This window comes from Hippopotamus amphibius, chromosome 16 (assembly GCF_030028045.1).
Source record: "Hippopotamus amphibius kiboko isolate mHipAmp2 chromosome 16, mHipAmp2.hap2, whole genome shotgun sequence".
In the NCBI taxonomy this organism is placed as follows: domain Eukaryota; kingdom Metazoa; phylum Chordata; class Mammalia; order Artiodactyla; family Hippopotamidae; genus Hippopotamus; species Hippopotamus amphibius.
In genome coordinates, this window is record NC_080201.1 from 47492173 (window position 1) to 47519972 (window position 27800).

The following is a 27800-nucleotide window of genomic DNA, read 5'->3' on the forward strand; positions in this document are numbered from 1 at the left end:
GCCTTTGCTTTTACAAAACCCTGTTTTCCTATGCCACTGCCCCGACCCTTCTCCCGGCAGCAGGGAGTGCAGGGAACGCACTGGGTGCTGTGCTGGGCAAGCATGCAGCACTGGCTCGGGGGCGAGCCTCTCCTGGCCTCTTGGGAGCGAGGAGTGGGCTGAGTGCTGTGAGCACAACCAGGCTGGGGTCTGGCTGCCCACCCTCAGTGGAACCAGTCATCTACCCCTTTTCTTGCCCCCAGGAAGTCTCTGAGTGCTGTGGCCTTCTCCCCTGATGGAAAGTACATAGTGACGGGGGAGGTAAGTCATGATCATGATTGAGTGGGTGGGGAGGGGTCTTGGGGCCATTCCTTCTGCCTCCAAGAGGCCTGAGGAATCCCTGGAATAGCTCCTTCCTGGGCTAGAAAAGCCCTGTGACAGATGGGGGAGGTGGCTTTCAGGCACACCCTGGGGCAATGCCAACTTCAGCCCTGACAGCCCCGCAAGCCCTGCCTGGTGCAGAACCCAACAGCAGTAAATGGCCCCAATCTTCCCTAGAATGGGCACAGGCCTGCTGTACGCATCTGGGACGTGGAAGAGAAGAGTCAGGTGGCAGAGATGCTGGGCCACAAGTACGGTGTGGCCTGTGTGGCCTTCTCCCCCAATATGAAGCACATTGTGTCCATGGGCTACCAGCACGACATGGTACTCAACGTCTGGGACTGGAAGGTAAGAGCTGACAGAGGGGTGTGTGGCAGGCAGATGGCCTCCAAAACACCCTGAGGCTTGGGCATTGGGAGAGCTAAATGAGACAACTTGGTAAAGTGTTTATCCAGCAGATATTTATTGAGCACCTACTACATGCTGATCCCTGTTCTAGGCACTTCTTGTAGGCATGTGACAAGCTCTCAACTAGTAGAACATATAATTATTTTTATATTGACCAGCTGTGACCTTGAGGAACTGACCCAACCTCTGTGAGTCTGTTTCCTCATCTGTAAAATGGGTATAATAGTATCTGCTTTGTTGAGTTGTGAGAATTCAGTGAGTTGATACGCACTGGAAGGCTGGACTTTGTAACAGCTAGGGGAGGACTTGGAGTTGGTATCAAGCGGGTATCAAGTCCCGGCTCTGTTCATGACCTGCTCTGTGACCTTGAGCATGTGACAGTCCCCTCTGAGCATGACAAGGTGTTGGGGAGAAGCACCTCCCTTGTGAGACTGTTGAGGGGATTGCATGAGTTATCCTGTGAAGGGCTCAGCGGGGCCCAGAGTGAGAGCCCGATCTCCAGCAGCGTGGGTCGTGTTGTCCTTACCTTCCAGCTATGACTGTCCTCAACACCACGTGTGGGCTGCAGGGCTTGGACTCTTGAGGAGAGCTCTGGAACTTACTCTCACATGGGAACCTTTCCAGGCCTCAGTCTCCTCTGTGTTGAGAATGATAAGAGTGTCACATGGAGGTTTCCCCAAAAAGGAGGCCCAAGGAAAACAGACTTGGACCAGGGGAGGGCGGGGAGATGCAGGGCTGAGGGCAAAGGCTCAAAGAGTCTGATGAGGTGGGTGCCGGTGTGAACTTCTCTACACCGATTCTTCCAGAAAGACATTGTGGTGGCCTCCAACAAGGTATCGTGCAGGGTCATTGCCCTCTCCTTCTCAGAGGACAGCAGCTATTTCGTCACCGTTGGGAACCGGCACGTGAGGTTCTGGTTCTTGGAAGTCTCCACTGAAGCCAAGGTGAGTTGCTGTCCCCGCCACCTCAGCCAGGCCCAGGGGAGGAGCTGTCAGGGGCAGTAGGCACTCCTGGTTCTACCTGAGATTCAGGGGCAGTGGTCTCAGAGGCTGTCTAGCCTCTCAGGGATCTGCCTTCTGCTTCTCGGCCTGCTCTCCGGGTGCTGACTGACTGGTAGGCCCTGCCAGGAAACCTCCCCTTCCAGACCCTGGTGCCAGCCCTCATTCCTGGCCTGCTGCCTCCAGCCACTCTGCCTAGAAGTGTGTGTCCTATTTGTTCTTGCCTTCTCCATTTGGAGGAGTTTCTGAGAGTTCTCGTGTTTCACTGTGTCATATCCACTGGCTGTGAGAGGTCTGTCGTGACCTCGCTGGGGGCTAGGCCATGTGGACAGCATCTCACTGTGCCCTGCTCTGCCTCCAGGTGACAGGCACAGTGCCCCTCGTGGGGCGCTCAGGCATCCTGGGTGAACTGCATGACAACATCTTCTGTGGTGTGGCTTGTGGCCGGGGCCAGATGGCCGGCAGTACCTTCTGTGTGTCCTACTCGGGCCTCCTTTGCCAGTTCAACGAGAAGAGGGTGCTGGAGAAGTGGATCAACCTGAAGGTACCCCAGCTGCCTCCTCTGCTGTCAGTGAGGGAAACATTCTTCCCATGACACGTGTCTCCAGGGACGCTCAACAGTGCCCCTGAGTGATAGTTGGTCACACCAGCTCTGGGTCTGACTTCTTATTCTGCTTGTGCGACTGTGGGAGAGTGACTCCCTCTCTGAACCTCAGTTTTCTCATCTGTAAAATGGAACTACTGTTGCCTACCTCCCAGAGTTGACAGGGGAGTCATGAGAGATAATATATGTAAGGCACTTAGCACAGTACCTAGTTCCCCTATAACAGGGGTCAGGGCTACAATTGCTTTCCCATCACCATTTGATTCAGTTCATGTTTCTTTCCTTCACTGGGCACTCTTGGCTGGTGGAAGGACCGCTTTTTTTTCTTTTTTAATCTGAGGTATCGTTAGCTTAATAATTTTTATACTATTTTTATAGTCAAAGACTATATAAAATACATAAAATTTTAAACTAAAAGATGATACATCAGTAAATTGCAGAACCACTTTTCTTCAGGTTCTGAGGGTTTGAGTCCAAGCTGTCTTCCCATCCCAGCACTGGATGCCGTTTGGCTGTTAGCAGGAGCATCGCACTTTTCCTCGTCTTATTCCTGCTCTTGTGACTCCCCTCTGCAGCTCTGCTTTAGGGTTAATGGGCAGGGCAAGAGGTGTGTGGAAGAATTCCACGCTTTATCTGTCTTTCCTAGTTAGTTAAACATCATTTATTTCTCTCGTTTGAATCCTCTTGCTAGAACTCATGCAGCTTTTAAGCAAGTCGGGCGCTTAAGATAGACAGATGTTTAGCTGCAGAGCAGGTGTCTTTTTTTTTTTTTTAAAGAACTTTTATTGAGATATAATTGACATACAATAAACTACATATATTTAAAGTGTACAATTTGATTTTTTTCTTATTAGTAATATATATATATTAGTTATATATATATATATATATATATATGGCAATCTCCCAATTCATCCCACCCCAACCCCTCCTCCCCCCACCCGCTTTCCCCGCTTGGTGTCCATATGTTTGTTCTCCTCTTCTGTGTCTCTGTTTCAAGCAGGTGTCTTAAATGACTCATAAACTAAGTCCCTCTAAATTTGGAAAAACTCCTCTAAGCTGTATCCAGAGGTCTGGCACTTCCTGCCCCTTCTATCTGCATGCCTGCGCAGAAGAGACAGTCCTTCCTACATATAATAACTTTTTTCTATGCTTCTTTGAAGTATAATCTATATGAAGTTATTTTTAAGCAGTAGGGAATAAAATCTAAGCGTAAAATTCAACGCTGCTACTGCAAGTGACCTATCTGAAGTCAAAATCAGCTGAAGAGGTTATTTTCCACACACAGCTGAGTTCCTCTATAGCAGTGACAACTCTGTCCCAATTTGTGCCTCTGTCTGCCTGCTTCCACCTTTCCTTCAATAGTGACTAGACACTGTATCCTGTCAAAAATCTTAAAATTTGCAAAAATGGGCTTCTTAGACCCAAAAACTGTAAGGCTTTTCTGGCGGCCCAAGGCTGTCCTGCCAGCCCCCACGTCCCTGAACTGGGCCACATGAAGCATTAAGTCCACTTGGATCCCCCTTCCCCCCACAGGTCTCCCTGTCTTCCTGCCTCTGTGTCAGCCAGGAGCTCATCTTCTGCGGCTGCACAGATGGGATAGTCCGCATCTTCCAAGCCCACAGCCTGCAATACCTCGCCAACCTGCCCAAGCCGCACTACCTCGGGGTGGATGTGGCCCAGGGCCTGGAGCCCAGGTACTGCCCGGCATGAGGAGGGAGAGGGGGCTTACCTAGAGTCTCTCTGCTGGTATCGATCCATGCTTCCAGATCCATCTACCTGCTGGCCAGCCCTGGGCTGGGAGCAGGATACGGGCTGTAAGGAGGCAGGAGAATCTCATGAAGTCATCCGTCTAGTGAGGGTGGTTGATGATAAACGAGTACAGAAATAAGACCATTTCAGATAGTCGTAAATGTTTTGGTGAAATAAAGCAGGGACTCAAGAAGGAGAGTGTCTGGGGCTCTGTTGATTGGGTGGCCAGGGGTTAGGCCACTCTGGTAAGAAGAAGCCAGCTGTGTGGAGAGCTGGGTCCCGACAGCAAATGCAGACCTTAAGGAGACTGCACACTGGGCTCGGTGTGTCCCAGGAACAGCTGGGGGCTGTGTGGCTGGAGCCCAGTGTGCCAGGGAGGAGGGTGGTAGGAGACAGGTGCCAGCATTGGTGGAAGCTGCTGAGAGGAATTGGAGCCTATTCTGAGGTCAGTGGGCAGCCACTGGGACCTCGGGCACTGGTGTTACTTGGTCAGGCCTTGAGTAGTAGATCCTCTGGCTGACATGTTGAGAGAGGGTGGAGGGGCTGAGCTGTGGTGTATCTTCCCCTTTGCTGTAAGTCTGTTTTGTGGAGGTGGGAGGGGCTACCTAACCAGAGGGTGCTGGGTGCCTGGGCTGCCTCTTTGTAGATTGCTGGACACTACCTCCTGGGTGTACCTTTTCTAAGAGAGTGCTTGGAGGGGGTGATTGGATGTCGCAAGGGAAAGGGAAGGTGGGTGATCAACCCACAGACAGTAGTGTATTGAATTGGCTGGGGTGCACAGCTGTGCCACCTTCTGTTGTGTGCTGTGTGGCCTCAGGCAGGTCTATATCAACCACTGCTTCAGTTTCCTCATCTGTAAAATATAGTAGCTACCCCTCATGGAGATCGTGGGAATTCAGCACAGCTGAAGCTCTCGGCTCAGCACACAGTGAGTGTTCAGTAAACTGTAGCTTTGGTAGGAAGGCCCCAAGCCAGGGGACGGCTCCCAGCCCCCTTGCACAGGGAATTTTGATCATGTGCTGGTGAGGCTGAGAGAGAAGGCCTGAGCTTTGTGCCCGTTATCCCTCTGAGAGAGAGGATGGAGCTTGGGCCAGGTGAAATGAAGGGAGAGAAGTGTTAACAGGAGTTGAAAATTCAGATGCTCTCAGGGGCCAGGCAGAAGCTTCCAGTTTAGTTTCTGTATTAGAAGCAAAGCAAAGGAAGAAGATGAAGGAGGGAGAACTGGAGTTGGAGTGGGAGAGATGGGTCATCACAAAGCTCATAAGGGATGGCATTGCCAGGCAGGAGGCAGCTGTCATGACTCACAGCGACGTCGATGGTGATTGATGACTCACGTGGCCTTGTCAGTTTCCTCTTCCACAGGAAGGCAGAAGCTGTCTACCCAGATACAGTGGCGCTGACCTTCGACCCCATCCACCAGTGGCTGTCCTGCGTATATAAGGATCACAGCATCTACATCTGGGATGTCAAAGACATCAACAAAGTAGGCAAGGTGTGGTCAGAGCTCTTCCACAGCTCCTACGTCTGGAACGTGGAGGTGAGCCCCTCTCTCCTTGCCCTCCACCCCCCACCCCCCGCTCCGCCCCCATCTGGCGGCTTAGCTGAGAAAGCTTCTGCAGAGTTTGGGGAACCTGTTCAGCCATACCTACAAAAGATATTCATGGACCCCTACTATGTGCCAGTTGCTGTTTTGGGTGCTGGGGGCCCAGCTGGGCAGGAAACTGACACAAGTCCTGCTCTCCTGGAGCTCACATCTGGGTGGTAGAGTAAACCTGTAAATGTATCAGTATAGAACATGTCAGGTACAATACCTCTCTGAAGAAAAACAAAGTCGCAAAGGGGACTTCACAAAGGGGAAAGGGGGATCAAGGGTGCTATTCTAGAAAGGAGAGTGGTCAGGGAAAGCCTCTCTGAGGATGTGACATTCGAACGGAGGACCTGCAGGAACTCAGGGGTGAGGCACGCCACCATTGGGGGTACAGTAAGAGCAAAGGTCCTGCAGCAGGAGCGTGTTTTCTTCAGGGAGCTTTCTGTCGAGGGCATTTATGTAGTTCATGGCTTTCTTTTAAGTGTTGAAGAAGTCTTATTCCTGAGAGTGAGTCTGGAGATTTTTCATCCTCTGAAGCTGTTCTAAGTATACTTCTTGCAGATGAGACAACTGGTAGAGAAAGAATTGTAGTCTGCTTTTTGTTTTTTCCTGAAAATTTCTTATTACTAGAGAAATTATGTTTTCAGTGGCCCAGTTCAGGATTGTGAGAAATAACTTTATCCTTTTGAATAGGCATTATTCAGCCCTTTACTTGAATACATCTGCCTTTATGGATCTGACATTTCTGTTGATAACACTTTTCTCACTTAACAAGAATGTTTTAAAATAACTTTAAAACTTTATATATAAATATATTCTCCTTGGAAAAAACGGGTGAAATATTACAGATAAAGCTAAAGTCTATTTTGATCACCTACGCAGCCCCGAGTCTTGCTCTCTCTTTCACCCTCACTCTTGTTATCAGCTTAGTATGTGTTTCTTCAGTTCATTTTCTTTGTATCTGCTTGTTATATGTATCTGTGTATATATATATACTTAATGAAAATGAAAATATCTGTGGATAGATCTTTTTATCAGTTCCGGGAAGTTCTTAGCCAATATGGATTTCAGAATTGCCTCTACCCCATGCTCTCTTTTTCTGTTACTCTAATGTACAGTCTTTCTCTATCCTTCATATTTTTTTTCAATAAAACAGAGATCTAGAAAACCACAAAAAAGAAACATACAGTTTACTGATGAATGTTAGCAGCTGTTGTTGCTCAGGACCTAGATCTGTTTTATTCACTGGGGTTGCACTATGGTGATATTCTAATTCTATCATTTCTTTTTATTAGTTGGACTGCTTATATGAAGAGAAACTTCCCCTCATCTACCATTTGGTCACCCATTGGTACACTTCCTATAGGAAAGGCAGGATAAATGCTTGATTCTTTCCCTTTAATTACCAGTTTTCAAGATTATGAATTGGTTCCTTATACTCTAAAGGTAACTAGTTGTTTTTATTTAATGTCATTATAAATTCATATATTTAAATATATTGGATATATTTTAATTCATTGCAGTTACTAACATTATTGGAGCTCAAATTGTCCCATCTTTGGCTAGTGGAAGGTCCCCTAGGTTGGCTCCTGAGTCCTTTGGACATGATGCCAATAGTCTGCTATCTGGGATGACAAGGTGTTCTAGGTTCATCTTGTACATTTTCTGCCCCAAACCTGGAATCAGCTATTTCTTGAAGAAGCCCTGTTTTTTGTTTTGTTTTGTTTTTTCAATTTGAATTGGTATTTCAAAATCACTGTCTGGGGATTTCCCTGGTGGCACAGTGGTTAAGAATCCACCTGCCAATGCAGGGGACACGGGTTCAATCCCTGGGCCGGGAAGATCCCACACGCTGTGAAGCAACTAAGCCTGTGCACCACAACTACTGAGCCTGCACTCTAGAGCCCTCGAGCCACAACTACTGAGCCTATGTGCCACAATTGCTGAAGGCCATGCGCCTAGAGCCTGTGCTCTGCAACAAGAGAAGGCACTGCAATGAGAAGTCTGTGCACCACAATGAAGAGTAGCCCCCACTCGCCGCAACTAGCAAAAGCCGGAGTGCAGCAATGAAGGCCCAACGCAGCCAATAAATAAATTAATTAATTAAAAAAAAAATCACTGGGTGCTCGGGATGCTCACAGCTGTTGGATTGATCCTTCCAGAATCCTAATTCTCAAAGGCATAGGGAATGATGGAATTAGAATATCCCCAGTTAATCATTTCCTTGTTTAACAGTCTAAGAATGATAATTCAATTCTGAAAATAGTTAAAACAATTTTTTTTGCATATGTTCTCCCCATTCTCCCCTAATTTTTAGTTTTCTATTTTTTTAATTTTATTTTACTTTTTTATTTTATTTTATTTTATTTTGGGGCTGTGTTGGGTCTTCATTGCTTTGTGCAGGCTTCCTCTATTTGTGGTGAGCGGGGGCTGCTCTTCGTTGTGCATAGCCTTCTCACTGCGGTGGCTTCTCTTGTTGCAGAGCACGGGCTCTAGGTGCACGGGCTTCAGTAGTTGTGGCACATGGGCTCAGTAGTTGTGGTTGTGGGCTCTAGAGCACAGACTCAGTAGTTGTGGCACACAGGCTTAGTTGCTCCACAGCGTGTGGGATCTTCCCAGCCCAGGGATCGAACCTGTGTCTCCTGCATTAGCAGGCAGATTCTTAACCACTGCACTACCAGAGAAGTCCATCCCCTAATTTTTAGATTAATTATTCTGTATCTGTATGATCTGATCATACATCATATAGCCATTATATACTATATTCTCTCCCTTTTGATTCCATTTATTTGAGGGGAGTGTAAGTGTACATATATATTATGGTAAAGTACACATTACATAAAATTTACCACTTAAAATGATTTTAAATACACAGTTCAGTGTCATTTAGGACAATCATCACTACTGTCTAGTTCTGGAACTTTTTCATCACCCCAAGAGGAAACTGTACCCGTTAAGCAATCACTTTCCATTCCTACTCTTCCCAGCCCATAGCAACAGCTAATCTGCTCTCTGTTGCTATTGATTTGCCTGTTCTGAATATTTCATATAAATGAAATCACAGAATATGTGGACTGACTTCTTTGTGTCTGACTTCTTTCATTTAACAATGTTTTTAACATTCATCTATGTTGTAGCATGTTTCAGTACTTTATTCCTTTTTAAGGTTGAATAATACTGTTCCATTTATGGATAATAAATTTTGTTATGCATTTATCAGTTCCTGGACATTTGCATTGTTTCCTTTTGGTTTATTTCCTATTCATAATAGCCAAAATAACCTTGTGGCTGTTGTCAATAGTGCTATAGTTTCAAGCTTTGTTTGAACATCTGTTTTCACTTCTTTCGGGTGTATACCCAAAAGTGGAATTACTGGGTCATGTTGTAATTCTTTAACTTTCTGAAGATCCACCACCAGACTTTTCCATGGCAGCTGCATCATTTTACATTCCCACCAGCAATGTATGAGAGTTCCAATTTCTCTACATCCTTGCCAACGCTGGTTATTTTTCTGTTTGGTTTTTTAAAAATTATAGCCATCGTAGTATTTGCAAGGTATTGTGGTTTTGAGTTGAATTTCCCTAATGGTGAATGATTTTGAGCCTCTTTTCATGAGTTTGTTGGTCATTTGTATATCCTCTTTGGAGAAATGTCTATTCAAGATTTTTGCCTATTTTTTTTTTCCATAACAGATTTATTTGTGCTCTTTTCCATTTTTTTTTTTTACAGCAGGTTCTTGTTAGTTATCTATTTTATACATATTTGCCTATTTCTTAATTGGGTTGTTTGTCTTTTTGCTTTTGAGTTGTAAGAGTTCTTTATATATCCTGGATACTAGACACTTAACAGGTATATGAGTTGCAAATATTTTCTTGCATTCTGTATGTCATCTTTTCACTTTCTTGATGGTGTCATTTGATGAACAAAGGTTTTTAATTTTGATGAAGTCCAATTTCTCTATTTTTCGTTTTGTTGCTTGTGTCTTTGGTGTCATATCTAAAAAACTATTGCTAAATTCATAGTCATGAAGGTTTACCCCTATGTTTTCTTCTAAGAGTTTTATTATTTCAGCTCTTCCACTTAGGTATTTGATCTCTTTCAAGTTAATTTTTGTATATGGTATGAAGTAAGGGTGCAGCTTCCTTATTTTGCATGTGGATAGATAATAGCAGACTATTCTTTCCTCCTTGGGTGATCTTGGCATACTTGTTGAAAATCAACTGACCATAGATGTATGGGTTTAATTTTGGACTCTCAATTTTATTCTGTTGATATATGTCTGTCTTTATGCTAGTACCACATTGCTTTGATTACTGTAGCTGTGTAATGATTTGGTTTGGCTATTTGGGGATCCTTTGCAATTCTATATGAATTTTAGGATCAGCTTTTCCATTTCTGCAAAAAAGACTGTTTATGTCCGTTGTAATCTTTATAATTTCCTCCTTCTGCTAGCTTTTGTTTTAGTTTGCTCTTCTTTTTCTGATTCCTTAAGGTGAGAGGTTAACTGATTTGACATCTTTTTTTAATTAATTAATTTATTTATTTATTGGCTGTGTTGGGTCTTTGTTGCTGCACACAGGCTTTGTCTAGTTGCGGCGAGCGGGGGCTACTCTTTGTTGTGGTGCGTAGTCTCCTCATTGCTGAGGCTTCTCTTGTTGCGGAGCAGGGGCTCTAGGCACATGGGCTTCAGTAGTTTCGGCACATGGGCTCAATAGTTGTGGCTCACAGGCTCTAATGCGCAGGCTCAATAGTTGTGGCACACGGGCTTAGTTACTCCGCGGCATGTGGGATCTTCCTGGAGCAGGGCTCGAACCCATGTCCCCTGCATTGGCAGGTGGATTCTTAACCACTGTGTCACCTAGGAAGTCCTGAGATCTTTTTTTGTAGGCATGTACAACTATAAATTTCCCCCTGAGCATTGCTTTTGCTGCATCCCATAAGTTTGGTACACTGTGTTTTCATTTTCATTTGTCTCAAAGTATTTTCTAATTTCTTTTTTGATTTCTACTTTAACCCATTGGTTATGTAAGGGTTTAATATCCACATATTTGTTAATTCTTCAGATTTCCTTTGTTATTCCTTTGTAGTCTCATTCCATTGTGGTTGGAGAAGATTACATGATTAAAGTCTTTTAAATTTATTGCGACTTATTTTGTGGTCTGTATGTGGTCTGTTCTGGAGAATGTTCCGTGTTCATTTGAGAAGGTTTTTTGCTGTTATTGGGTGGAATATTCTTTATATATTTGTTAGGTCTGGTTGGTTTATAGTATTTTTCAAGTCCTCCATTTCCTCATTGATATTCTCTCTAGATCTATCTTCTATTTAAAATGGAATATTGAAGTCCCCAACTATTATTGTGGAACTGTATATTTCTTCCTTCAATTCTCTCAATTTTTTCTTCATGTATTTTGGGTCTCTGTGTTAGCTGAATGTTTGTATTTGTTATATCTTCTTGATAATTGACCCTTTTTTTCACTTGTAATAATTTTTTACCTAAAATCTATTTTGTCTGGCATTACTATAGACATGGAAAGCTCTCTTTTAGTTACTATTTGTATGTAATATCTTTTTCCATACCTTCACTTTCAACCTGTATGTATCTTTGGATATGAAGTGAATCTCTTGTGGACAACATATAGTCGGATATTTTTTAATGCATTCTGTCATTTATTTCCTTTTGATTGGAGAGTTTAATCCGTTTGCATTTAAATCAGTTGTTCATAAAGTAGGTCTTATTCTTGCGATTTTGCTATTTGCTTTCTATATAATATCTTTAATGTTTCTTAGTTCTTTTATCACTAACTTCTTTGTGTTTCATTGATTTTTTGTAATGTTACATTTTGATTTCCTTTTCAGTATATTTTAAAGTTGTTTTCTTTCTGGAGGGTTACAAGTGACGTCTTAAATTATTAACAAACTAGTTTGAAGTAATACCAATTTAGCTTCAATAGTATACAAACACTCTGCTCCTTATATGCCTCTGTCCCTCCCCCTCTATGTTGTTATTTTCACAAATTATATCTTTATGCATTGCATTCTCATTAACACTGATTTTAAATTATTGTCTTATGCCTTTGTCTTTTACTTTTTTTAATCTCAAATTATTTTATGATTTCTCATTTATTTATTGGCTACGTTGGGTCTTCATTGCTGCACACGGGCTTTCTCTAGTTGTGGCGAGTGGGGGCTCTCTTCATTGTGGAACATGGACTCCTCACTGCAGTGGCTTCTCTTGTGGAGCTTGGGCTGTAGGCGTGCGGGCTTCAGTGGTTGCGGCACACGAGCTCAATAATTGTGGCTCACAGGCTCAGTTGCTCCACGGCATGTGGGATCTTCCCGGACCAGGGATTGAGCCCATGTCCCCTGCATTGGCAGGTAGATTCTTAACCACTGCACCACCAGGGACATCCTAAATCTTTGGTTTTTAATATGTTTTATTTTTCATATCTAGAAGTAGTTCTATGTTGTTCCTTTTCAGCTCTGCTTGGCTATTCTTTATAGTTTCTGGTTGGCTACTCATACTTTTAATCTTGTCAGAGTTCTTTTATTTCTTTAAACATATTAAACATAGTTATTTTATATTCTGTTGGATAATTCCAGTATTTGAAGCTGGACTCTGTTGTTTCTGCTGCTTCTTGCTCATGGTACCTTGTTTCTTTTTGTGCTTAGTGATTTGTGCTGCCCATTTTCTTTAGAAATTTATTTGCGGGGATATTTTACGGACTGGACTCAAGATGGGGCATGGGTAATATATGGTAGCATTTTGTGTCTTTTTTTTCTTGTAAGGCATTACACTAAGGCTGTTTATCTGCAACTTACTTTTTTTCACCAAAGTGCAATAGTATATCATAGTACTGTCATTAAAGTCGTTGTAATGAATCGCCTTTTGCCTTGTTCTCTGGGGACGGTAGGTGTATCCTGAGTTTGAAGATCAGAGAGCTTGTCTGCCATCAGGATCTTTTCTGACTTGTTCCTCAGACAACACGATCCGCTTCTGGAACATGGACAGCAGCCCTGACTCTCACTGGCAAAAGAACATCTTCAGTAATGTGAGTGGCTTCATTGTGAACCATCTTTTAGGAGGAACAAAGGTCTACTTGAAGGTAGGATATGGGGGCAGGAGGGAGTTTTATGGAACCTCGGTGTTAGGCTTCACTCGGGGCAGGAACCAGGAACCAAGGTGGGTCACTCTCTGTCTCCTCTCTCGTTTCTCTCTCTCTCCCTCTCTTTCTTTCTTGGTGGCATGGTCTTTCCTCTCCGTTTTGCATTACTAATCAGTTCCTGCTCTCTAGGTGTGTGTGCACACAGCCACTCCAGGCAACCCGACATACTCAACAAAGAAGAAATTGTTCCCCAAGTCTTGAATTAGAACTCCCTGGGAGAGCACCTGATGGGCCAGACCAGACAGGGGCGTAGCTGCCACACAGTGGGGCCTGAGGTGGGGGTGCTGGCAGGATCCCAAGGAGAGCCATGATGAGAGGCTGGGGAGAAAACACTTTGCTGAAGAAGTGGTTGGTGTTGCTACGTCATTGAGGGAGCCTCTCTGAGGAACTGAGGCCTGTATCATGAATTCATTGATTCTGCAGATAGTTATTAAGGTCAGTGCTAGGTGCTGTGCTGCATGCTGGGGACACATCAGTGACTAAAACAGACCCTTCTCCTGCCCCTGTGGCACCTTACAGTCTAGTGGGGGGAGGCAGACAGTGAGCTAATAACTGCACAACTTATGATATAATCACAAGCATAATAAGCACCATGGAAGAGAGTTGTCAGGTACGAGTGGGATGTATTAACAGTCATCTGATTTTATCTGTGGCGTTAGGGGCAGCCTCCTGGAGGAAGAGATAACTGAACTGAGATATGGAGGGTTGGGAGGAATACAGAGGGTGGGGGGAGAGTGTTTTACACCAAGGGACAAAGGCCTTGAGGTTGGAAAGAGCTTGGTGAGTTGGAAAACCCAAAAGAGGTCAGTGTGGCTGGAACAAAAAAAGTTCTTAATGCAGGGTGTGTACAGCAAGTGCTCCTATACTACTCCCCTCAGCAGCGCCCCCTCCCTCCACCATCTTCTCTTCTGCACCTGTGATATACATGTTGTGTTTGGTTACACGCAATAGAATAACCCAAAACAGTGGTAAAAGTTTGATTTTGTGACTCATAGTCTAGAGATAACAAGTCCAGGCTGTTTTGGCAGCTGTAGAAAGCCCTTAGAGACCCAAGAGCCGTCCACCTCTCCACTCTTGCCATTTTGAAGGAGGGGGCCTTGTCCTCATGATCAGGATGGCTGCTGGAGTTCCAGTCATCATATCCAAGTTCCAGGCAGCAGGACAGTGGGAAAAAGAAAGAGTTTTCACTTGCTTTGCATCTCACTGAGCAGAATTTATTGACAGCTTCATTTAGTTGCAAAGGAGGCTGGGAAACATAGTTATTATTCTGAGTGGTGAAGCTCCCAGGTCAAAATTGGAGTTCTGTTACTAATGAAGAATGGGAGACTGGCTATTGGGAGACAGAACTGCAGAAGTGCTTCAGAGCTTCTCATAGCACTGACCTCAGTCCTTTCCCTCCTGCAGACCCTGCTGAAGGTTGTGTATGTGGAGAATGACATCCAGCATCTGCAGGACATGTCACACTTCCCAGACCGAGGGAGTGAGAATGGGATGCCTGTGGACATGAAAGCCGGGGTGCGAGTCATGCAGGTCAGTCCTGATGGCCAACACTTGGCTTCAGGTGACCGAAGTGGAAATCTGAGGTAAATGGTGTACCCCTTCCAGCTTTGGCTCGGGTACTAAGGACGGTGGGGAGGAACCCTGGCCGTGGCACCTCCTGCTGCCTGTTGGGAATGAGGGACTGTGAGTAGCAACCTGGTAGCCAGTCATCCTTGGGAACATAAGCTGCGAAGGGGCTTCCAGAAGGGCTAGCTCCAGGTAGATCAAGGTAACTACTGGGCCCTCAGCAGCTGGGCCATGCGAATTCTGCCGACAGAGTGGACAGGCAGACTTGCATGACTCTAGGGCAGGGTGACACCTTCTTGGCTACATCGTACCACTGCTGAACCCTCAGAAAAGATGCCAGCTGGAGCTCGGGGTTCCTGGTGGCCCTGGGAGAGGGGCCAGAGGATGGGACATCTGCGGGCTTTGGCTGTTTACCACCCCTCAGAAGTTTTTCAAGACGTAACAGGCCCAATAGGTGCTGACAGAATATGAGCCCTGTGACAGGGATCAGGTTTAAGGTGACGAATGACAGCTGTGCCACCTGGGTCCTGGGGCTGTTGCGGGATGGGAGGGACCGGGGCACTGGAGAGCACGTGCCCATGAAGGGGCAGCCACCCCACAGCACAGCAGTACAACCTCCAAGTTGTCATATCTTCCCGTTCTCCAAGAAGAACAGAAAGTGCAGATTTTTTCTGTGAAATTTTATGGTTTTTAAATGTCAGCAGCTTGTTTTGATGTCCATCACTGTTGAGGCAAAGTGGACATGTCAGGGGGCTGCTCCTGTTGACAGCACTCAGCTGTGAATGGCGAAAACAGTAAGGAGAGCTAACGCGGGCATAGCGGTCTTCCCCCAGGCCAGCCGCTGGCCCGAGTGCCTTGAGAACTGACTGATTTAATCCCCTACCCTCTGCTGTAAGTGCTGTTATTCGCTCCACTTTCAGATGGGTTCACTGAGGGAAGAGAGGCCAAGTAGCTAGGCTAAGATCACACAGGTGGAGAGTAGAGGAGCCGGGATGACTGTTTCTTATTTCAGTCCTGGATGACCTGTTGTCTGATTTCATTTGGCAAGAATGTGAGGAAAGTCTGGATCTGAGACTCTTTAAAAATGAGAGGGAGTTCCCTGGCGGTCCAGTGGTTAGGACTCCTTGCTTTCACTGCCGAGGGCCCGGGTTCAGTCCCTGGTCGAAGAACTAAGATCCCACAAGCTGCACGGCGTGGCCAAAAAAAAAGAATGAGAGGTTGCACTCAAATGTTCCCACCCATAGGTCCTGTCCTAAAGTATGACCTCTGAGCCCTGTCCCACCCCCAGGGATCACCTCTGATATAGCCCTGTCCTAACCCTTGTTCTCCCAGAGGACCATCCTAGATGTTACCCATGGAACTGCAAGGAGTGGGGTGCCCGCGGAGGTGCTCCCAGGCTTGGCAGGTTTCTAGATAAGGAGAGTGGTTGGGCACCTGTAGCCTAATTGGCCAGGGTAGGGTATTCTCCATGTCACCTACCTGGCTGCTCTGACCTTTTGTATTGAGTTGGCCAAAAAGTTCATTCAGGTTTTTCTGCTGTGGGAAAATCCGAACAAATTTTTTGGCTCACTCAGTATTAATGGCAGAGCACCTGGAGCTGAGGGGTAGGGGCTCCGCGGACAGGGTATAGCAGACAGCCTGTGTCTCCCAGGATCCACGAGCTGCACTTCATGGACGAGCTGGTCAAGGTGGAGGCCCATGATGCTGAAGTGCTGTGCCTGGAGTACTCCAGGCCTGAGACAGGTGAGCCCGTGGCAGGGCAGCAGCCGGCCTGGCAGAGCCACAGGGAGGGGTAGTTGGTGTCTGGTGGGGCTGTGAATGACAGCTAGGGGTCCTATATTTAATAAGAGCCCCTGTTGCTGAACCCTGGGACCAGGGCAACTGGGACTCCAGAAAGCAGGACACCAACAAGCAGGACTCGACTGCTTACTTTGCTCCCCAGCGCCCCAGCAGTACTCAGGCTAAAGAGGTGAATGTTGAGTGAGTGAATGTATGAATGAGCTCATCCTCTGCTGGAGGCACTTGGTCAATAGTCAAAACTATTCTTTTGAAAAAGTTTGATGCTTACAGAAGAACTGTAAGAATATTATAATGAATACCTGTAGCCTCTTCACTCAGGCTCCCAAAGTTTTTTCTTTTAAATCTGTCTGACCTTGTGACTGTACATATGACTTTATTTATTTTTAAAATAAATTTATTTATTTATTTTTGGCTGCTTTGGGTCTTCGTTGCTGCACCCAGTCTTTCTCTAGTTGTGAGCAGGGGCTACTCTTTCTTGCAGTGCATGGGCTTCTCAGTGCGGTGGCTTCTCTTGTTGCAGAGCACGGCCTCTAGGGCACGTGGCCTAAGTAGTTGTGGCTCGCAGGCTCTAGAGCACAGGCTCAGTAGTTGTGGCGCACGGACTGAGTTGCTCTGCAGCATGTGGGATCTTCCCAGACCAGGGATCAAACCCATGTCCCCTGCATTGGCAGGTGGATTCTTAACCACAGCGCCACCAGGGAAGTCTCTCTATATATAACTTTATCTGCTTCCCTTCTTTCCATCTCTCTGTATTTGTGTGTGTGTGTGAGTGTATACACACTCGTCAAATAATAGCACGTACATTTTCTTTTTCTTTTGCTAAACTACTTGAGAGTAAGTTGCCCGCATGCTGCCCTTTCACCGTTAAATGTTTCTGGGAGCATTTCCTAAGAATGGGGCCATCTGTTTACATGACCACAGTACACTTATCAAATGTGGGCATTTCCCTTTGATACTGTACTGTCATCCATCTTGGGTTCTTATTCACATTTTGCCAGTTATCCTGGTGTTGTCCTTTACAGCACCTTTGTTTTTCCAGTCCAGGTTCATCCTTTAGTTGTTGTGGCTCTTTTGTCATCTTTGTTCTAGAATATTTCCATAGCCTTATTTAATTGGTCTTTTGACTTTGACTTTCTGCAAAATATAGATCAGTCATTTTGTAGAATTTTCTTCAATTTGGGTTTGTTTGTTTTCCTCACGATTTGATTCCGATGATACATTTTTCCTAGAAAATATAATGTAGGTGGAGTTATGTCCTGACAATGTTAATGTTCTTTCTCATGCTCTTCTTTCCTCCTTCCTTCCTCCGCACCCTCTGTTCCACCAGATATCCTTTAAATTGCATTCAGTACACCTCTCCTGAGCTCCCCTCCACCTCAGGTCACATGTTAGGCTTCAGACATAGCAGGTGCCCAGGGTAGGCACCGTCTGAGGGGGCCAGCATGAAGGTCCAGTGGAGGAAGGGTGGCAGCAAGTAGTCAGTAGGACCTAGATGAAGCTCGTGTAGCCAGCGCTTGGAGAGTGAGGGGGCGGTATTTTGGGGAGGCTGAGAAGCTGGCAGGGCCTCACATGGCTGCCAAGCAGCTGGACTTGGTGGGAAGGAGTGCGGGCTCTGCTGGAATGTCTGGTGTGGGCACAAGTGGAGGAGCGTCCATGTGTACACGAACCAGTGGCGAGGGATATAAAAGGCCAGGGTTTGGGGCTCTGGTGAAACACTGCACAGAGAGGGAGGGTGGCCCCTTTCTGGGTTTGGGGCAAGTCAGCTGCAGTTATGAAACCAAAGGCCCCTTCTTCGAGGCCAGGAAAGCTCGGTCATGCTGCTCTCTGGGAGACCCAGGCCATCAGGCAGCCTCCCAGGAACCCAGGGCCACCCTCTCCACCCACAGGACTGACCTTGCTGGCCTCGGCCAGTCGGGACCGACTGATCCACGTGCTGAACGTGGAGAAGAACTACAACCTGGAGCAGACCCTGGACGACCATTCTTCCTCCATCACGGCCATCAAGTTTGCCGGTGAGCCCTTCCTCTGTTTCCTGCACCTCATTAGATGGGCCATTTGGCTGCACGTACCAGCAGAAGCCCCCTTTAGCTTAGAGGAAAAAGGGAGAGGCGTGCTCTGGCTTTAGGCACAGCTGGATCCAAAGGTTGAATTTTTAAAAGTTATCCTGACTCTCTGCCTTTGTCAGCTGTTCCTTTCTCTGGTGGGCAGGCAGAATCTCAGTGGAAAGAGATTTCCCCTCTTCTTATCAATTTTGGCAGAAGTTGGGAGCTGACTTTCCTTGTGTTGGCTTGAGGCACCTGCCCTTTCCGGAACAGTTATCGGTGCCAGACTTTTGGGGTGTCCTCTTGAGCCGGGTGTGACTCGTGTGCCCCCAGCCCCCGCTTGCCTCCACCCCGCTCCAGGAGGACTGGCGTTAGGCGAGTGCTGGTCCCCCAAAAGAAATCAGAATGCCAGTCCAGGGTGGGATAGGTGCTGGTGACCTTGGCAGAAAAATAGGTGACAGCAACAATTGCTGGAGGCTAATTCTGTGGTGGGTGGTGATCCTTGTGCTGTCCTAGTAGGTATCCCACTTTATAGCCAGAGTCAAACAGCCAGTAGGGGCAGGCCTGGTATTTTGCATAAGAATGTCCTTCAAGGCCCTCACTCATCCAGGCAACTGAAGGGATCCCTCCGAGATTGGAAAGATTCAGTCTGGAGATCCCTGGCCCTAAGGGATTCCAAGAGGAGGGAAAGTAGGCCCTGTGGGGGTTTAACTGATCAGAACCCAAGAACATGTTCAAAACTATATTCAAGAAAAAAAACCCAAAACTATATTCAAGAAAAATCCATTCATGGAAAGAATACCTCCATGTCCTCCAAGTTCTTGACAGTGAAGAGTTTTGCACAAATAAGCCTGTGGCCGAGAATGTATTAATGTCCCTTGGTCTTCCCCGCTTTCTGCCCTGTCTGTCTCACTAAGGTCGTCCGGAGTTGGGCAGAAATAGGTTAACAGTTTGCCATGTCTTGATGAGGGCCTCACAAAAGCTGATCAGCTGAAACTTCTCAGACATCCTTAAAAAAACTGTTCAGACCATCCCATTCCGCAGGGTAGAGGTAGTTAGAATAGATCCGTAAATCTAGCCATTTGGCCAGCAGTAACCTCACCTTTAATGAATGATCTAGATCCAGGAGAGGGGATGACTGACCAAGGGGGTGGCCCAGGAGTGGGTCCTTTAGGTCACCTTCTGAAGGCGTGAGCCTCTGTGAAAGCCCCAGCTAGTCTGAGAGGATGCATATCCTGAACCCAGCTCCTGTGAGCCCTGCTCTGGCTGGGCTGGCTCAGCTGGGCGTTATGCTGAAAATATGGACAGTTCGTATAAACTGGGCACCAGCCAGTCATAAACTGTTGGAAGGTACCCCGCTAAAGAATGAGTCAGTCTTTTAACTCTCTTAGATGAAACATATATCCAAAAAGTGGACAGAAAAATCTATGAATAGTTTATAGAATAATACAGTGAGTATCCACATCAAGGTTCATAGTCAGTAGGTCTGAACTAGACACACCTATTGTTTATAGCCAGCGACTGTTCTGATTGGTCCTGTCCTAATATTGCTAAATAGTTGGACTCACACCCCAGGTTAAGAAGCAAAACATTACCAGTAACTTACTGAGTTCCTCCCCAACACAGGGCTTGCTCCCTTCTGTAAACCAGTGACTGCTGCTTGAGTAACATCTTAACTTGTATGTCGGGCCTGGGCGCTCTGGAAAGTCCTGTCACGAAGGGGCAGTGCCTATTGTACCAAGAATCTACGTGTTTTATGTTTGTTCTGTCTTTTCATCCTCACCACAACTCTGTGAGGTATTTGTGCTGTGATTATTCCTAGTCTGTAAAGAAAGAAGAATAAAAGCAAGAACCTTGATAGTGCTTACCAGTTGGCAGCTACTGTCCCAAGTAAGGGCTTCACACCACTCCACGGGGCAGTGGCTGATACAGGCTCACTGAACAGACAGAAAGCTGAGGCTCAGAGAGGAAGCCCGGCTGCAGAGCGCAGTGTTTAACCAGAGAATACCTGGGGTCGGCCCTGGCCCAGTCCTGACTCTCTGCATCCTGGGACAAGGACTGTGTGACTTCTGAGCTCCTGGGTTCACATTTGTGCAACAAGTGGCTGGTGACAGTCAGGAAGGGGAGGCACATGTGGCACGGGCCCTGGCCCAAGGTCTGTGTGGATATTCTTTTTTTTTTCATGGCCACGCCACGCGGCGTGCAGGTTCTTAGTTCCCCGACCAAGGATCGAGCCCGTGCCCCCTGCAGTGGAAGTGAGGAGTCCCAACCACTGGACCACCAGGGAAGTCCCTGTGTGGATATTCTGATCATTGTTGATGGCGAAAGCCTCCCAGGAAAGCCTGTCTCCTCTTGCTCCCTACCTCAGTCCTACCTCCACTCTGCAGCCAAGTCACCTTTCCAAATCCCAAATTAAACATGGTGCCCCTGCTGTTTCCCTGGCCTCTTTTTCTCTGTCTCCTCTTGCTCTGCAGAGTTCTGCCTTGCCCATTGCACCATCTGTGCCCCCTCTCACACACAACTCACAGCTTAGAGAGTCCTACTGGCACCCAGCACTCACCTCACCTCCTCTGGGAAGCCCTCCCTGACCTGCAGCAGAGTTCCATTATGGTAGAGTTCCCTAGCTAGAATCTCCAGCCTGAGTTGGGCCCAGCAGTGGCCCAGCCCTGCCTAGTGCACTGCTTCCTCCTCCAGGCAACAGAGACATCCAGATGATCAGCTGTGGCGCCGACAAGAGCATCTACTTCCGCAGTGCCCAGCGGGTAGAGTGGGGCGACCTCCTTGGGGTCTGGGCAGGGGGCTTGTCAGGGGTGTCCTCTGAAGGCCCCGCCTGCCCTGCCAGGCCTCGGATGGACTACACTTTGTGCGTACTCACCACGTGGCAGAGAAGACTACCCTGTATGACATGGACATTGACATTACCCAGAAGTACGTGGCTGTGGCCTGCCAGGACCGCAACGTAAGGTGAGGAGCTGCCCTGGACTCCTAGGCGGCCTGGCCTGGGCTGTCTTCTCATGGGCTGTCTGCTTTCCTTCTCCTGCTCATCTGGTCTCTGAGAAGCTGGGTGGAGTGGAGGGACCCAGTGGGTGTTTCTTAGGAGCTGGGCTCACCCAGGCCTAGTTTCCAGGTCAGAGGGTTCCCCTGGCTCTCAGAAGTCTATGTGGGGGTAACCAAGAGCTGCTGGTGTGGCTCATAAGGTCATTCACCCACCCTCATTCCCTGAGCACCTGTCTGGGAGGGACAGTGAGGGAGTCACAGGCCCTGCCTTTGTGGAGCTTGTGGTGCAGTGGAGGAGAGACAGTGACCAGACAGTGACAGCATGGAGCGGTCAGGGCTGGAGTGAGGGGAGCCCAGGAGCTTTGGGGGGCCCTGGGAAGACACCTGGCCCTACTGGGGCTCAAGCAAGGCTTGCCAGAAGGGACATCTGAGCTTGACCGGGAAGGATGTGGAGAAATGAGCATGTGCAAAGAGGTTCTCTGTCTCCTTCATTTGCTCATTCACATTGGGTGCCAGGGACTCAGCTTGCTGTGTGGCCAGGAGATGGACATTAACTCAATGGACACCCCAATATATAACCTACGTGACCTCAGCCTGAGAAAGGGTCTCATTCCCTGATACGGGGTTTCAGTCCAGGCATCGGATGGGGGACAGGAGGTACTGGGGGCTTCCGGGGAAGAAGAGGGCAGCAGGTAAAGTTGGAACAAGAGGGCAAGAGAGGGCGGGTGGGCAGGGCCATGTTAGCCACTTGTGCCCTCACCTTCCCAGAGTCTACAACACCATGAACGGGAAGCAGAAGAAGTGTTACAAGGGCTCCCAGGGTGACGAAGGGTCCCTGCTGAAGGTGAGGAGCTGGGGCCCCAGGTGAAAATCATACATAGACACCCGTGCACAAGGCCCCCCATGTTTCTCCTGCCCTGTTGGGCCACCTGAGACCTGGGTCCTCCTTGGCACCTGATCAGAGGGATCAAAGGATCACACACTGGCCAGCCTCCACTCAGGCCTGGCTGACCAAGGATGCTTGGAGACGGGGGTGGCCCCGACTACTGTACCTTTTTTTACTGAACCCTTCCCCAAGCTGGGACATTTGAGTGGTTTCCATTTTGAGTGGCAATAGAGTGTGGTGGGAAGAATGAGAGAGGCCTGGGGTTCCTCTCCAGGCTTGCCCCCACCAGTGTTATCCAGGATGAGGTGAGGACCTTCTCAAGAGCCTCTGGACTAGGGCAGTTATGAGTTCAGACTCCGGGGTCAGACCCTCTTACAGCTGTGCCTTGGGCTGACTATGACCTTGGGCAAACGTCATCCCTTCTCGAACCTGTTTCATCTGTAAAATGCAAATAAAAATAGCCTCTATCACAGGGTTCTCTGGGGGAAATAAGTTCACACACGTACAGCTCTTAGCCCAGGGCCTGGCTGCCATTAGTACCCTTGTTGTGGTTTTTATTTCTTCACCTGTGAAATGGGAGCAGGAGCTTCTACCTACCACGGTGTGTGTCGTAAGGGTTACCTGGGACGAGTCCATATGCCCAGTGCCCGGCACAAGGGGTTCCTCAGTCAGTGGGTCTGTGTGTTGAGACCCAGGCCTCTTGCAGAAGGAGGCAGCCCAAGTGTCACATGGGTCCTCTTCTCGGCAGGTCCACGTGGACCCCTCAGGCACCTTCCTGGCCACAAGCTGCTCTGACAAAAGCATCTCGGTGATAGACTTTTACTCGGGCGAGTGCGTTGCCAAGATGTTTGGCCATTCAGGTGGGTATGCCTCCCTGCTTGGGACATCTCCCCATCTGCCCCCACCCAGCCTCGTGGCTCAGAAGGCCAGCGCAGCTTCTCTGCTCTGCTTGCAGAAATCGTCACTGGCATGAAGTTCACCTATGATTGTCGTCACTTGATCACAGTATCCGGAGACAGGTGGGAAAAGCCTGGAGGCTGCCCTGGTTTGGCCTCCTTCTAGGAGTGGGTGGGACCTATCCTGCAAGGAGAGCAAGGGCTCAGACACCAGAACCCCATGCCCACAGCCTGCCTGTGCAGAGAGCCCTCTGAGCGTGCCAGCTTAGTCTCCTCGGACAGCGTGCCCAGCCTTAAGTTCATATCCTGGGCCTGCCACTTATTACTTGTGACCCCAAGCAGGTCATTTCCCCTCTCTGAACCCCTGTAAAAGAGAGATGACCCCATCTACCTTGAAAATCGTATGGGGAGAGTCAAATGAGATGACATATATAAGTTCTGTAGCACATGGTTGGTATCCGAGGAAGTCCCTTTTGTCACTCTCTTTGATTTACTCCAGTCCTTCCTTATAGCCCCCTTCCTTGGGTCTCAAGGTCTTCAGAGCAGCCTTGGTTTGCTGGGATGACCTGGATCCCACCCAGGGTGTAGACCTGACTTGGTCCGGAGCCCCGCACTAAGCTGATGGGGGGTGTTTTCCAGGCCAGAGAGTAGGGTCTTAGCTGTGGTAACCAGGTGTCTCCAGGGTCAGATGGCTTCCTTACCCACTGTTCCCCCCTATTCCACATCTCTCCGTGGCCTCTGCAGCTGCGTGTTCATCTGGCACCTGGGCCTGGAGATCACCAACTGCATGAAGCAGCACTTGCTAGAGATTGACCACCGGGAGCAGCAGCAGCAGAGCACGAAGGACGGAAAGTGGAGCGGCCACCCCAGGTCCTGGCAGCCACCTCTCCGTCCCCTATCTGTCCATTCACCAGAGGGATGTCTTCCTGCCCTGGGCCCCATGAGGAGTGAGGCTGAGGATACAGCCATGGCCCAGACAGCCCCAAGGCCTGCCCTTTGTGCCCTCGGGGCCTGGAAGGGGAGACGGACTTTGAATATGAAGTTATAATAATATGTATGAGAAGGGCTTTTGAAGTGTAAAAGCAAAAATACTTGAAGAGCCAGTGAGCATTCTGGTGGGGAAGCCCCGGGGGCTGTGGGGACCAGAGGAGGCCCTGATCTAGTCCACAGTGAGGAGGCAGGAGGTCAGGGAAGGGTCCAGTGGAGCCAAGATGTCTTCTTAATCTTTTAATGGAAGTTGTTCCTTCGGTGGAAGTTTGATTTCCTAAACGTATTTTTTAAGTCTATGTTGCAAGACCAGTTTTATTTGGAGTGAATTCCTGTTCTGGTTTTTGATTTGGGACTTTGGTTTGGAGGTTTCAGTTGAAGTAGGGGGTTTTGAATTTTCCTCTCTCCTGCCTCTGGAGCGGTCCCTGTCTCTGTCTGTGTCTTGAGTCTTTGCCATTGCCTCCCCATGGGGACCAGGCCTGACATGGGCCATCTGTTTTGCAGTGAGTTTGCAGTAATGCAGATCTAGGCACCAAGGGAGTGGGCAGCTCTTTGGCTCTTGGAGCCAAAATCTCATTGCTAACCCCACTTCCCAGCACAGAAGCCAGCAGCTTAGGACTCATGCCCTACTATCTGCTTTGCCTTCTGTTCTGTTGCTGTGGCCTGGCCCTCGAAGAGTTTGTCTTATTTTTTGAGCCCGGCCTTTGTTACATCTCATTTATTGTGGCCATATGTTTCTAGCAGAGGAGGTATGACAGGTGAGACCTCCCAGCACTGTCTTGACCTGAAGCCAAGAGTATGTTCACATGGAACCCAGCACAGGGCCCAGCCCTAGGCAGGTCCCCCCTACCACCCCATTTACTTACGTTTCTCTCCTTGCCGTCCTTTTTCCTGGCTTCAGGCAGGAGACGTATGCATCCATGCCCAGCGAGATTTGCTCCCTAAGCCCTGGAGGGCAGACGGAGGATGAGTTGGAGGAAGACTGTGAACCTGAGGAGTTGCTAAAGACGCCATCAAAAGAGAGCTTAGATCCAGGTTGGAAAAGGGGCCCTATTTTGAACTCTCAGTGGAGGGATCATTGCTGGGTTTTGGCCACTACTTTGTTTTCACAGCCTGGCACATATTGAGCTCAATAATCACGTCACTCAGGACTCTTTCAGGGTAATAGCAACTAGACTCTCACTGGCTTAAGCTGGAAAGAGAGTTTATTGGTTCTTGTAAATGAAAATTTGAGAGTATTGTTTCAGGCATGGCTAGATCCAGGTAGTCAGGTGATGTTAAAGAAATAGATGTTTCTCCATCTCCTGCCTCTGCTTTTTTCCATGTTGACTTTGCTCTCAGGCAGACTCCCTGTATGAGGGACAGAGTATCCCTGGCAGCTCAAGGTTATAACACTCTGTAGAAAAGAGAGCACCTCTTTCCCAGTAGCTCAAAGTCCTGTGTTCATGACTCATGTTCCTGCTATGAGTCTCCTGCCCATTTCTGAGCCAGTCACTGTGATTGGCCAGGCCTGAATCATGTGGTCATCCCTGAGGGCAGAGGCTTTAGTCAGCTCCCCTTGAACCACCTGACCAGGGGTGGGTGTAAGGGGGTGTCCCAGGGGAAAAACAGGGTGATTGTTAGCCAGAAGACAGACCAGATTCTCTTGTTCAGGCAGAGGTAAGAGTAGTAACTCAGCGACTTTATGAGAGGCCAGGCCCTCTGTAAATTTCTGCCCCTCTGCATATCGCCTTGGCTTAGGCCCTCATGTTGTAAGGTGGCAGCTTAAGTTCCAGGCATCAGAGATATGGTTGAAGAGGACATTCCCTCTTGGAATCTCCTTTGGAGAAGAAACTCTTTCCCACTGCAGGCTTCTTGCAGGTCCCATTGGCCATGATTGCCGCAGCAGTGAGAGGGGCAGGGAACAGTGACAAGCGCTGGGTGCTCTTAATGAGGGTGATGGACTCTGCCAACAAGGAGGAAACAGGCAGGGCCTGTGGATGGCGGATTGGTAGGCAACAGCAATGTGACAATTCAGCCTTGGGAAAAAATCAAATAGAGAGTAAGCTCGTTTTCTTTGTCACCACTCTCACATCCAATCCACCATCCTCTCCAGGGTGGCCACTTTTATGAGTTTGGAGTGAATCCTTATAGGCCTTTTCCTGAACAGTAGTTTACATGTGTGCGTTTCCATAGGGAACATCTGTGTCCACAAATTGTATAATACTGCAAATATTCTGTATCTTCTTCTCAAAACTGTCTTACTGACCTGTAGGTTGGTGAATACAAAGCAGAGGCCTCCCTCTTTTCACCATCGGTGTAACCAGAGATTGAGCTCGGGGTGGGCACTTGGGTGTTTTCTGACTTTACACCACTGTGAATGAGGCTGTGCTGACTGCCCCTAGGCCTCCTCCTTGGCCATGTGTGAGGGTGTTTCTCCAGGACAGAGACCAAGGACTGGCATTGCTGGATCCTGGGGTTAATGCATGATTTTTTCTGTTTGTTTTGTTTTGTTTTGTTTTAAGATTTGTTTTATTTTTTTTGGCTTCACCACGTGGCATATGGGATCATTACTCCCCAACCAGGGATTGAACCCATGCCCCCTCATTGGGAGTGCGAAGTCTTAACCACTGAACTGCCAGGGAAGTCTGATAGACTATTTTAAAAGAGAACCCCAAGGGCCCTCCAAATCCACTTAGTGCCCCCCTCTCCCAGCAGTCAGCGTTAAGTCCTCCGTTTCCCTGCACTTTTTAAAAAATATTTATTTTATTTTATTTGTATTTATTTCGTTGTGCCAGGTCTTAGCTGCAGCAGGTGGGCTCTTTAGTTGTGGCATGCGAACGCTAAGTTGCAGCGTGCATGTGGAATCTAGTTCCCTGACCAGGGATCAAACCCAGGCCCCCTGCATTGGGAGCGTGGAGTCTTAATCACTGGACAACCAGGGAAGTCCAATACACTTTTTATTTTAAAAGAGAACCTCAGGGGCCCTGCAAATCCAGTTACTGCCCCACCCAGCAGTCAGTATTAAGCCCTCCATTTCCCCCATACTTTTGCTGACATTTGATCATTTGAAGCATTTTAATTTTGGTCAATCTTATGGGTAAAACATTATATCCCATTATTTAAATTGGAACTTCCCTGACAACTAGTGAGGCAGACCATCTTTGGATGTCTGTCATTTCCTGTATTGTCTCTGGAGAACTGCTGTTCATGTTGCCCATTGTCTCTTGGGTTCTTTATTCTCTTTTCATGGATTTCGTGTATCTCTCCAGATCCTCGGTGCCTGCTGACCAACGGCAAGCTGCCACTCTGGGCAAAGCGTCTGGTGAGTGTGCCTGGGGAGCAGGAAGCCTAGGACCTGGCAGAGTAGGGGTGCCCTCCTCCATGCTCCTCGTTCTTCTGGGAACCCCCTTCCCCCTCCACATGTGTCCTTTCCCTGGAGAAGCCCTATCATGCTTCCAGTCTCTGCTTAGACAGCCCTTCATTCATGCCACATGTATTTACTGAGTGCCTACCCTGTGCTAGGCCTTGCTCTGGCCCTTAGATACAGCACTGGCAGGGCAGATGAAGCCTCTGCCTTCACAGGCTCATTCTCTAGTGTGGGAAATGGACAACAGCCACTTTAGACAAGTAAATTGTATAGTATTTGGGGAACTGATAATCAGTACCACAGAGGACAAAAAAGTTGAAAAGGAAAATGTGAAGCGTTGAGGGGAGGTGACGGTTTTAGAGTAAAAAGAAAAGGCTTCACTGGGAAGCCTTCACATATTTGAG

At 47.8% G+C, this 27800-nt stretch overlaps 1 protein-coding gene across 9 annotated transcripts in view; it reads left to right on the forward strand.

The window, feature by feature from the left end:
- WDR62 (WD repeat domain 62) overlaps positions 1-27800 on the forward strand; it is a 48221-nt gene that overhangs the window by 8767 nt on the left and 11654 nt on the right. For all 9 annotated transcript variants that reach the window (XR_009049712.1, XR_009049713.1, XR_009049714.1 and 6 more), the window contains exons 4-21: positions 243-300; positions 538-708; positions 1575-1712; positions 2128-2310; positions 3907-4067; positions 5470-5659; positions 12622-12759; positions 14278-14456; positions 16091-16182; positions 18126-18251; positions 20976-21043; positions 21124-21245; positions 22047-22122; positions 22913-23024; positions 23120-23183; positions 23805-23930; positions 24949-25082; positions 27299-27351. Coding sequence is in view for 5 of the 9 variants with exons in the window: in XM_057712292.1 (XP_057568275.1) it covers positions 243-300; positions 538-708; positions 1575-1712; positions 2128-2310; positions 3907-4067; positions 5470-5659; positions 12622-12759; positions 14278-14456; positions 16091-16182; positions 18126-18251; positions 20976-21043; positions 21124-21245; positions 22047-22122; positions 22913-23024; positions 23120-23183; positions 23805-23930; positions 24949-25082; positions 27299-27351 (2191 nt within the window). In the remaining 4 variants the exon portion in view is untranslated. The remainder of the gene's footprint in view (positions 1-242; positions 301-537; positions 709-1574; positions 1713-2127; positions 2311-3906; positions 4068-5469; positions 5660-12621; positions 12760-14277; positions 14457-16090; positions 16183-18125; positions 18252-20975; positions 21044-21123; positions 21246-22046; positions 22123-22912; positions 23025-23119; positions 23184-23804; positions 23931-24948; positions 25083-27298; positions 27352-27800) is intronic.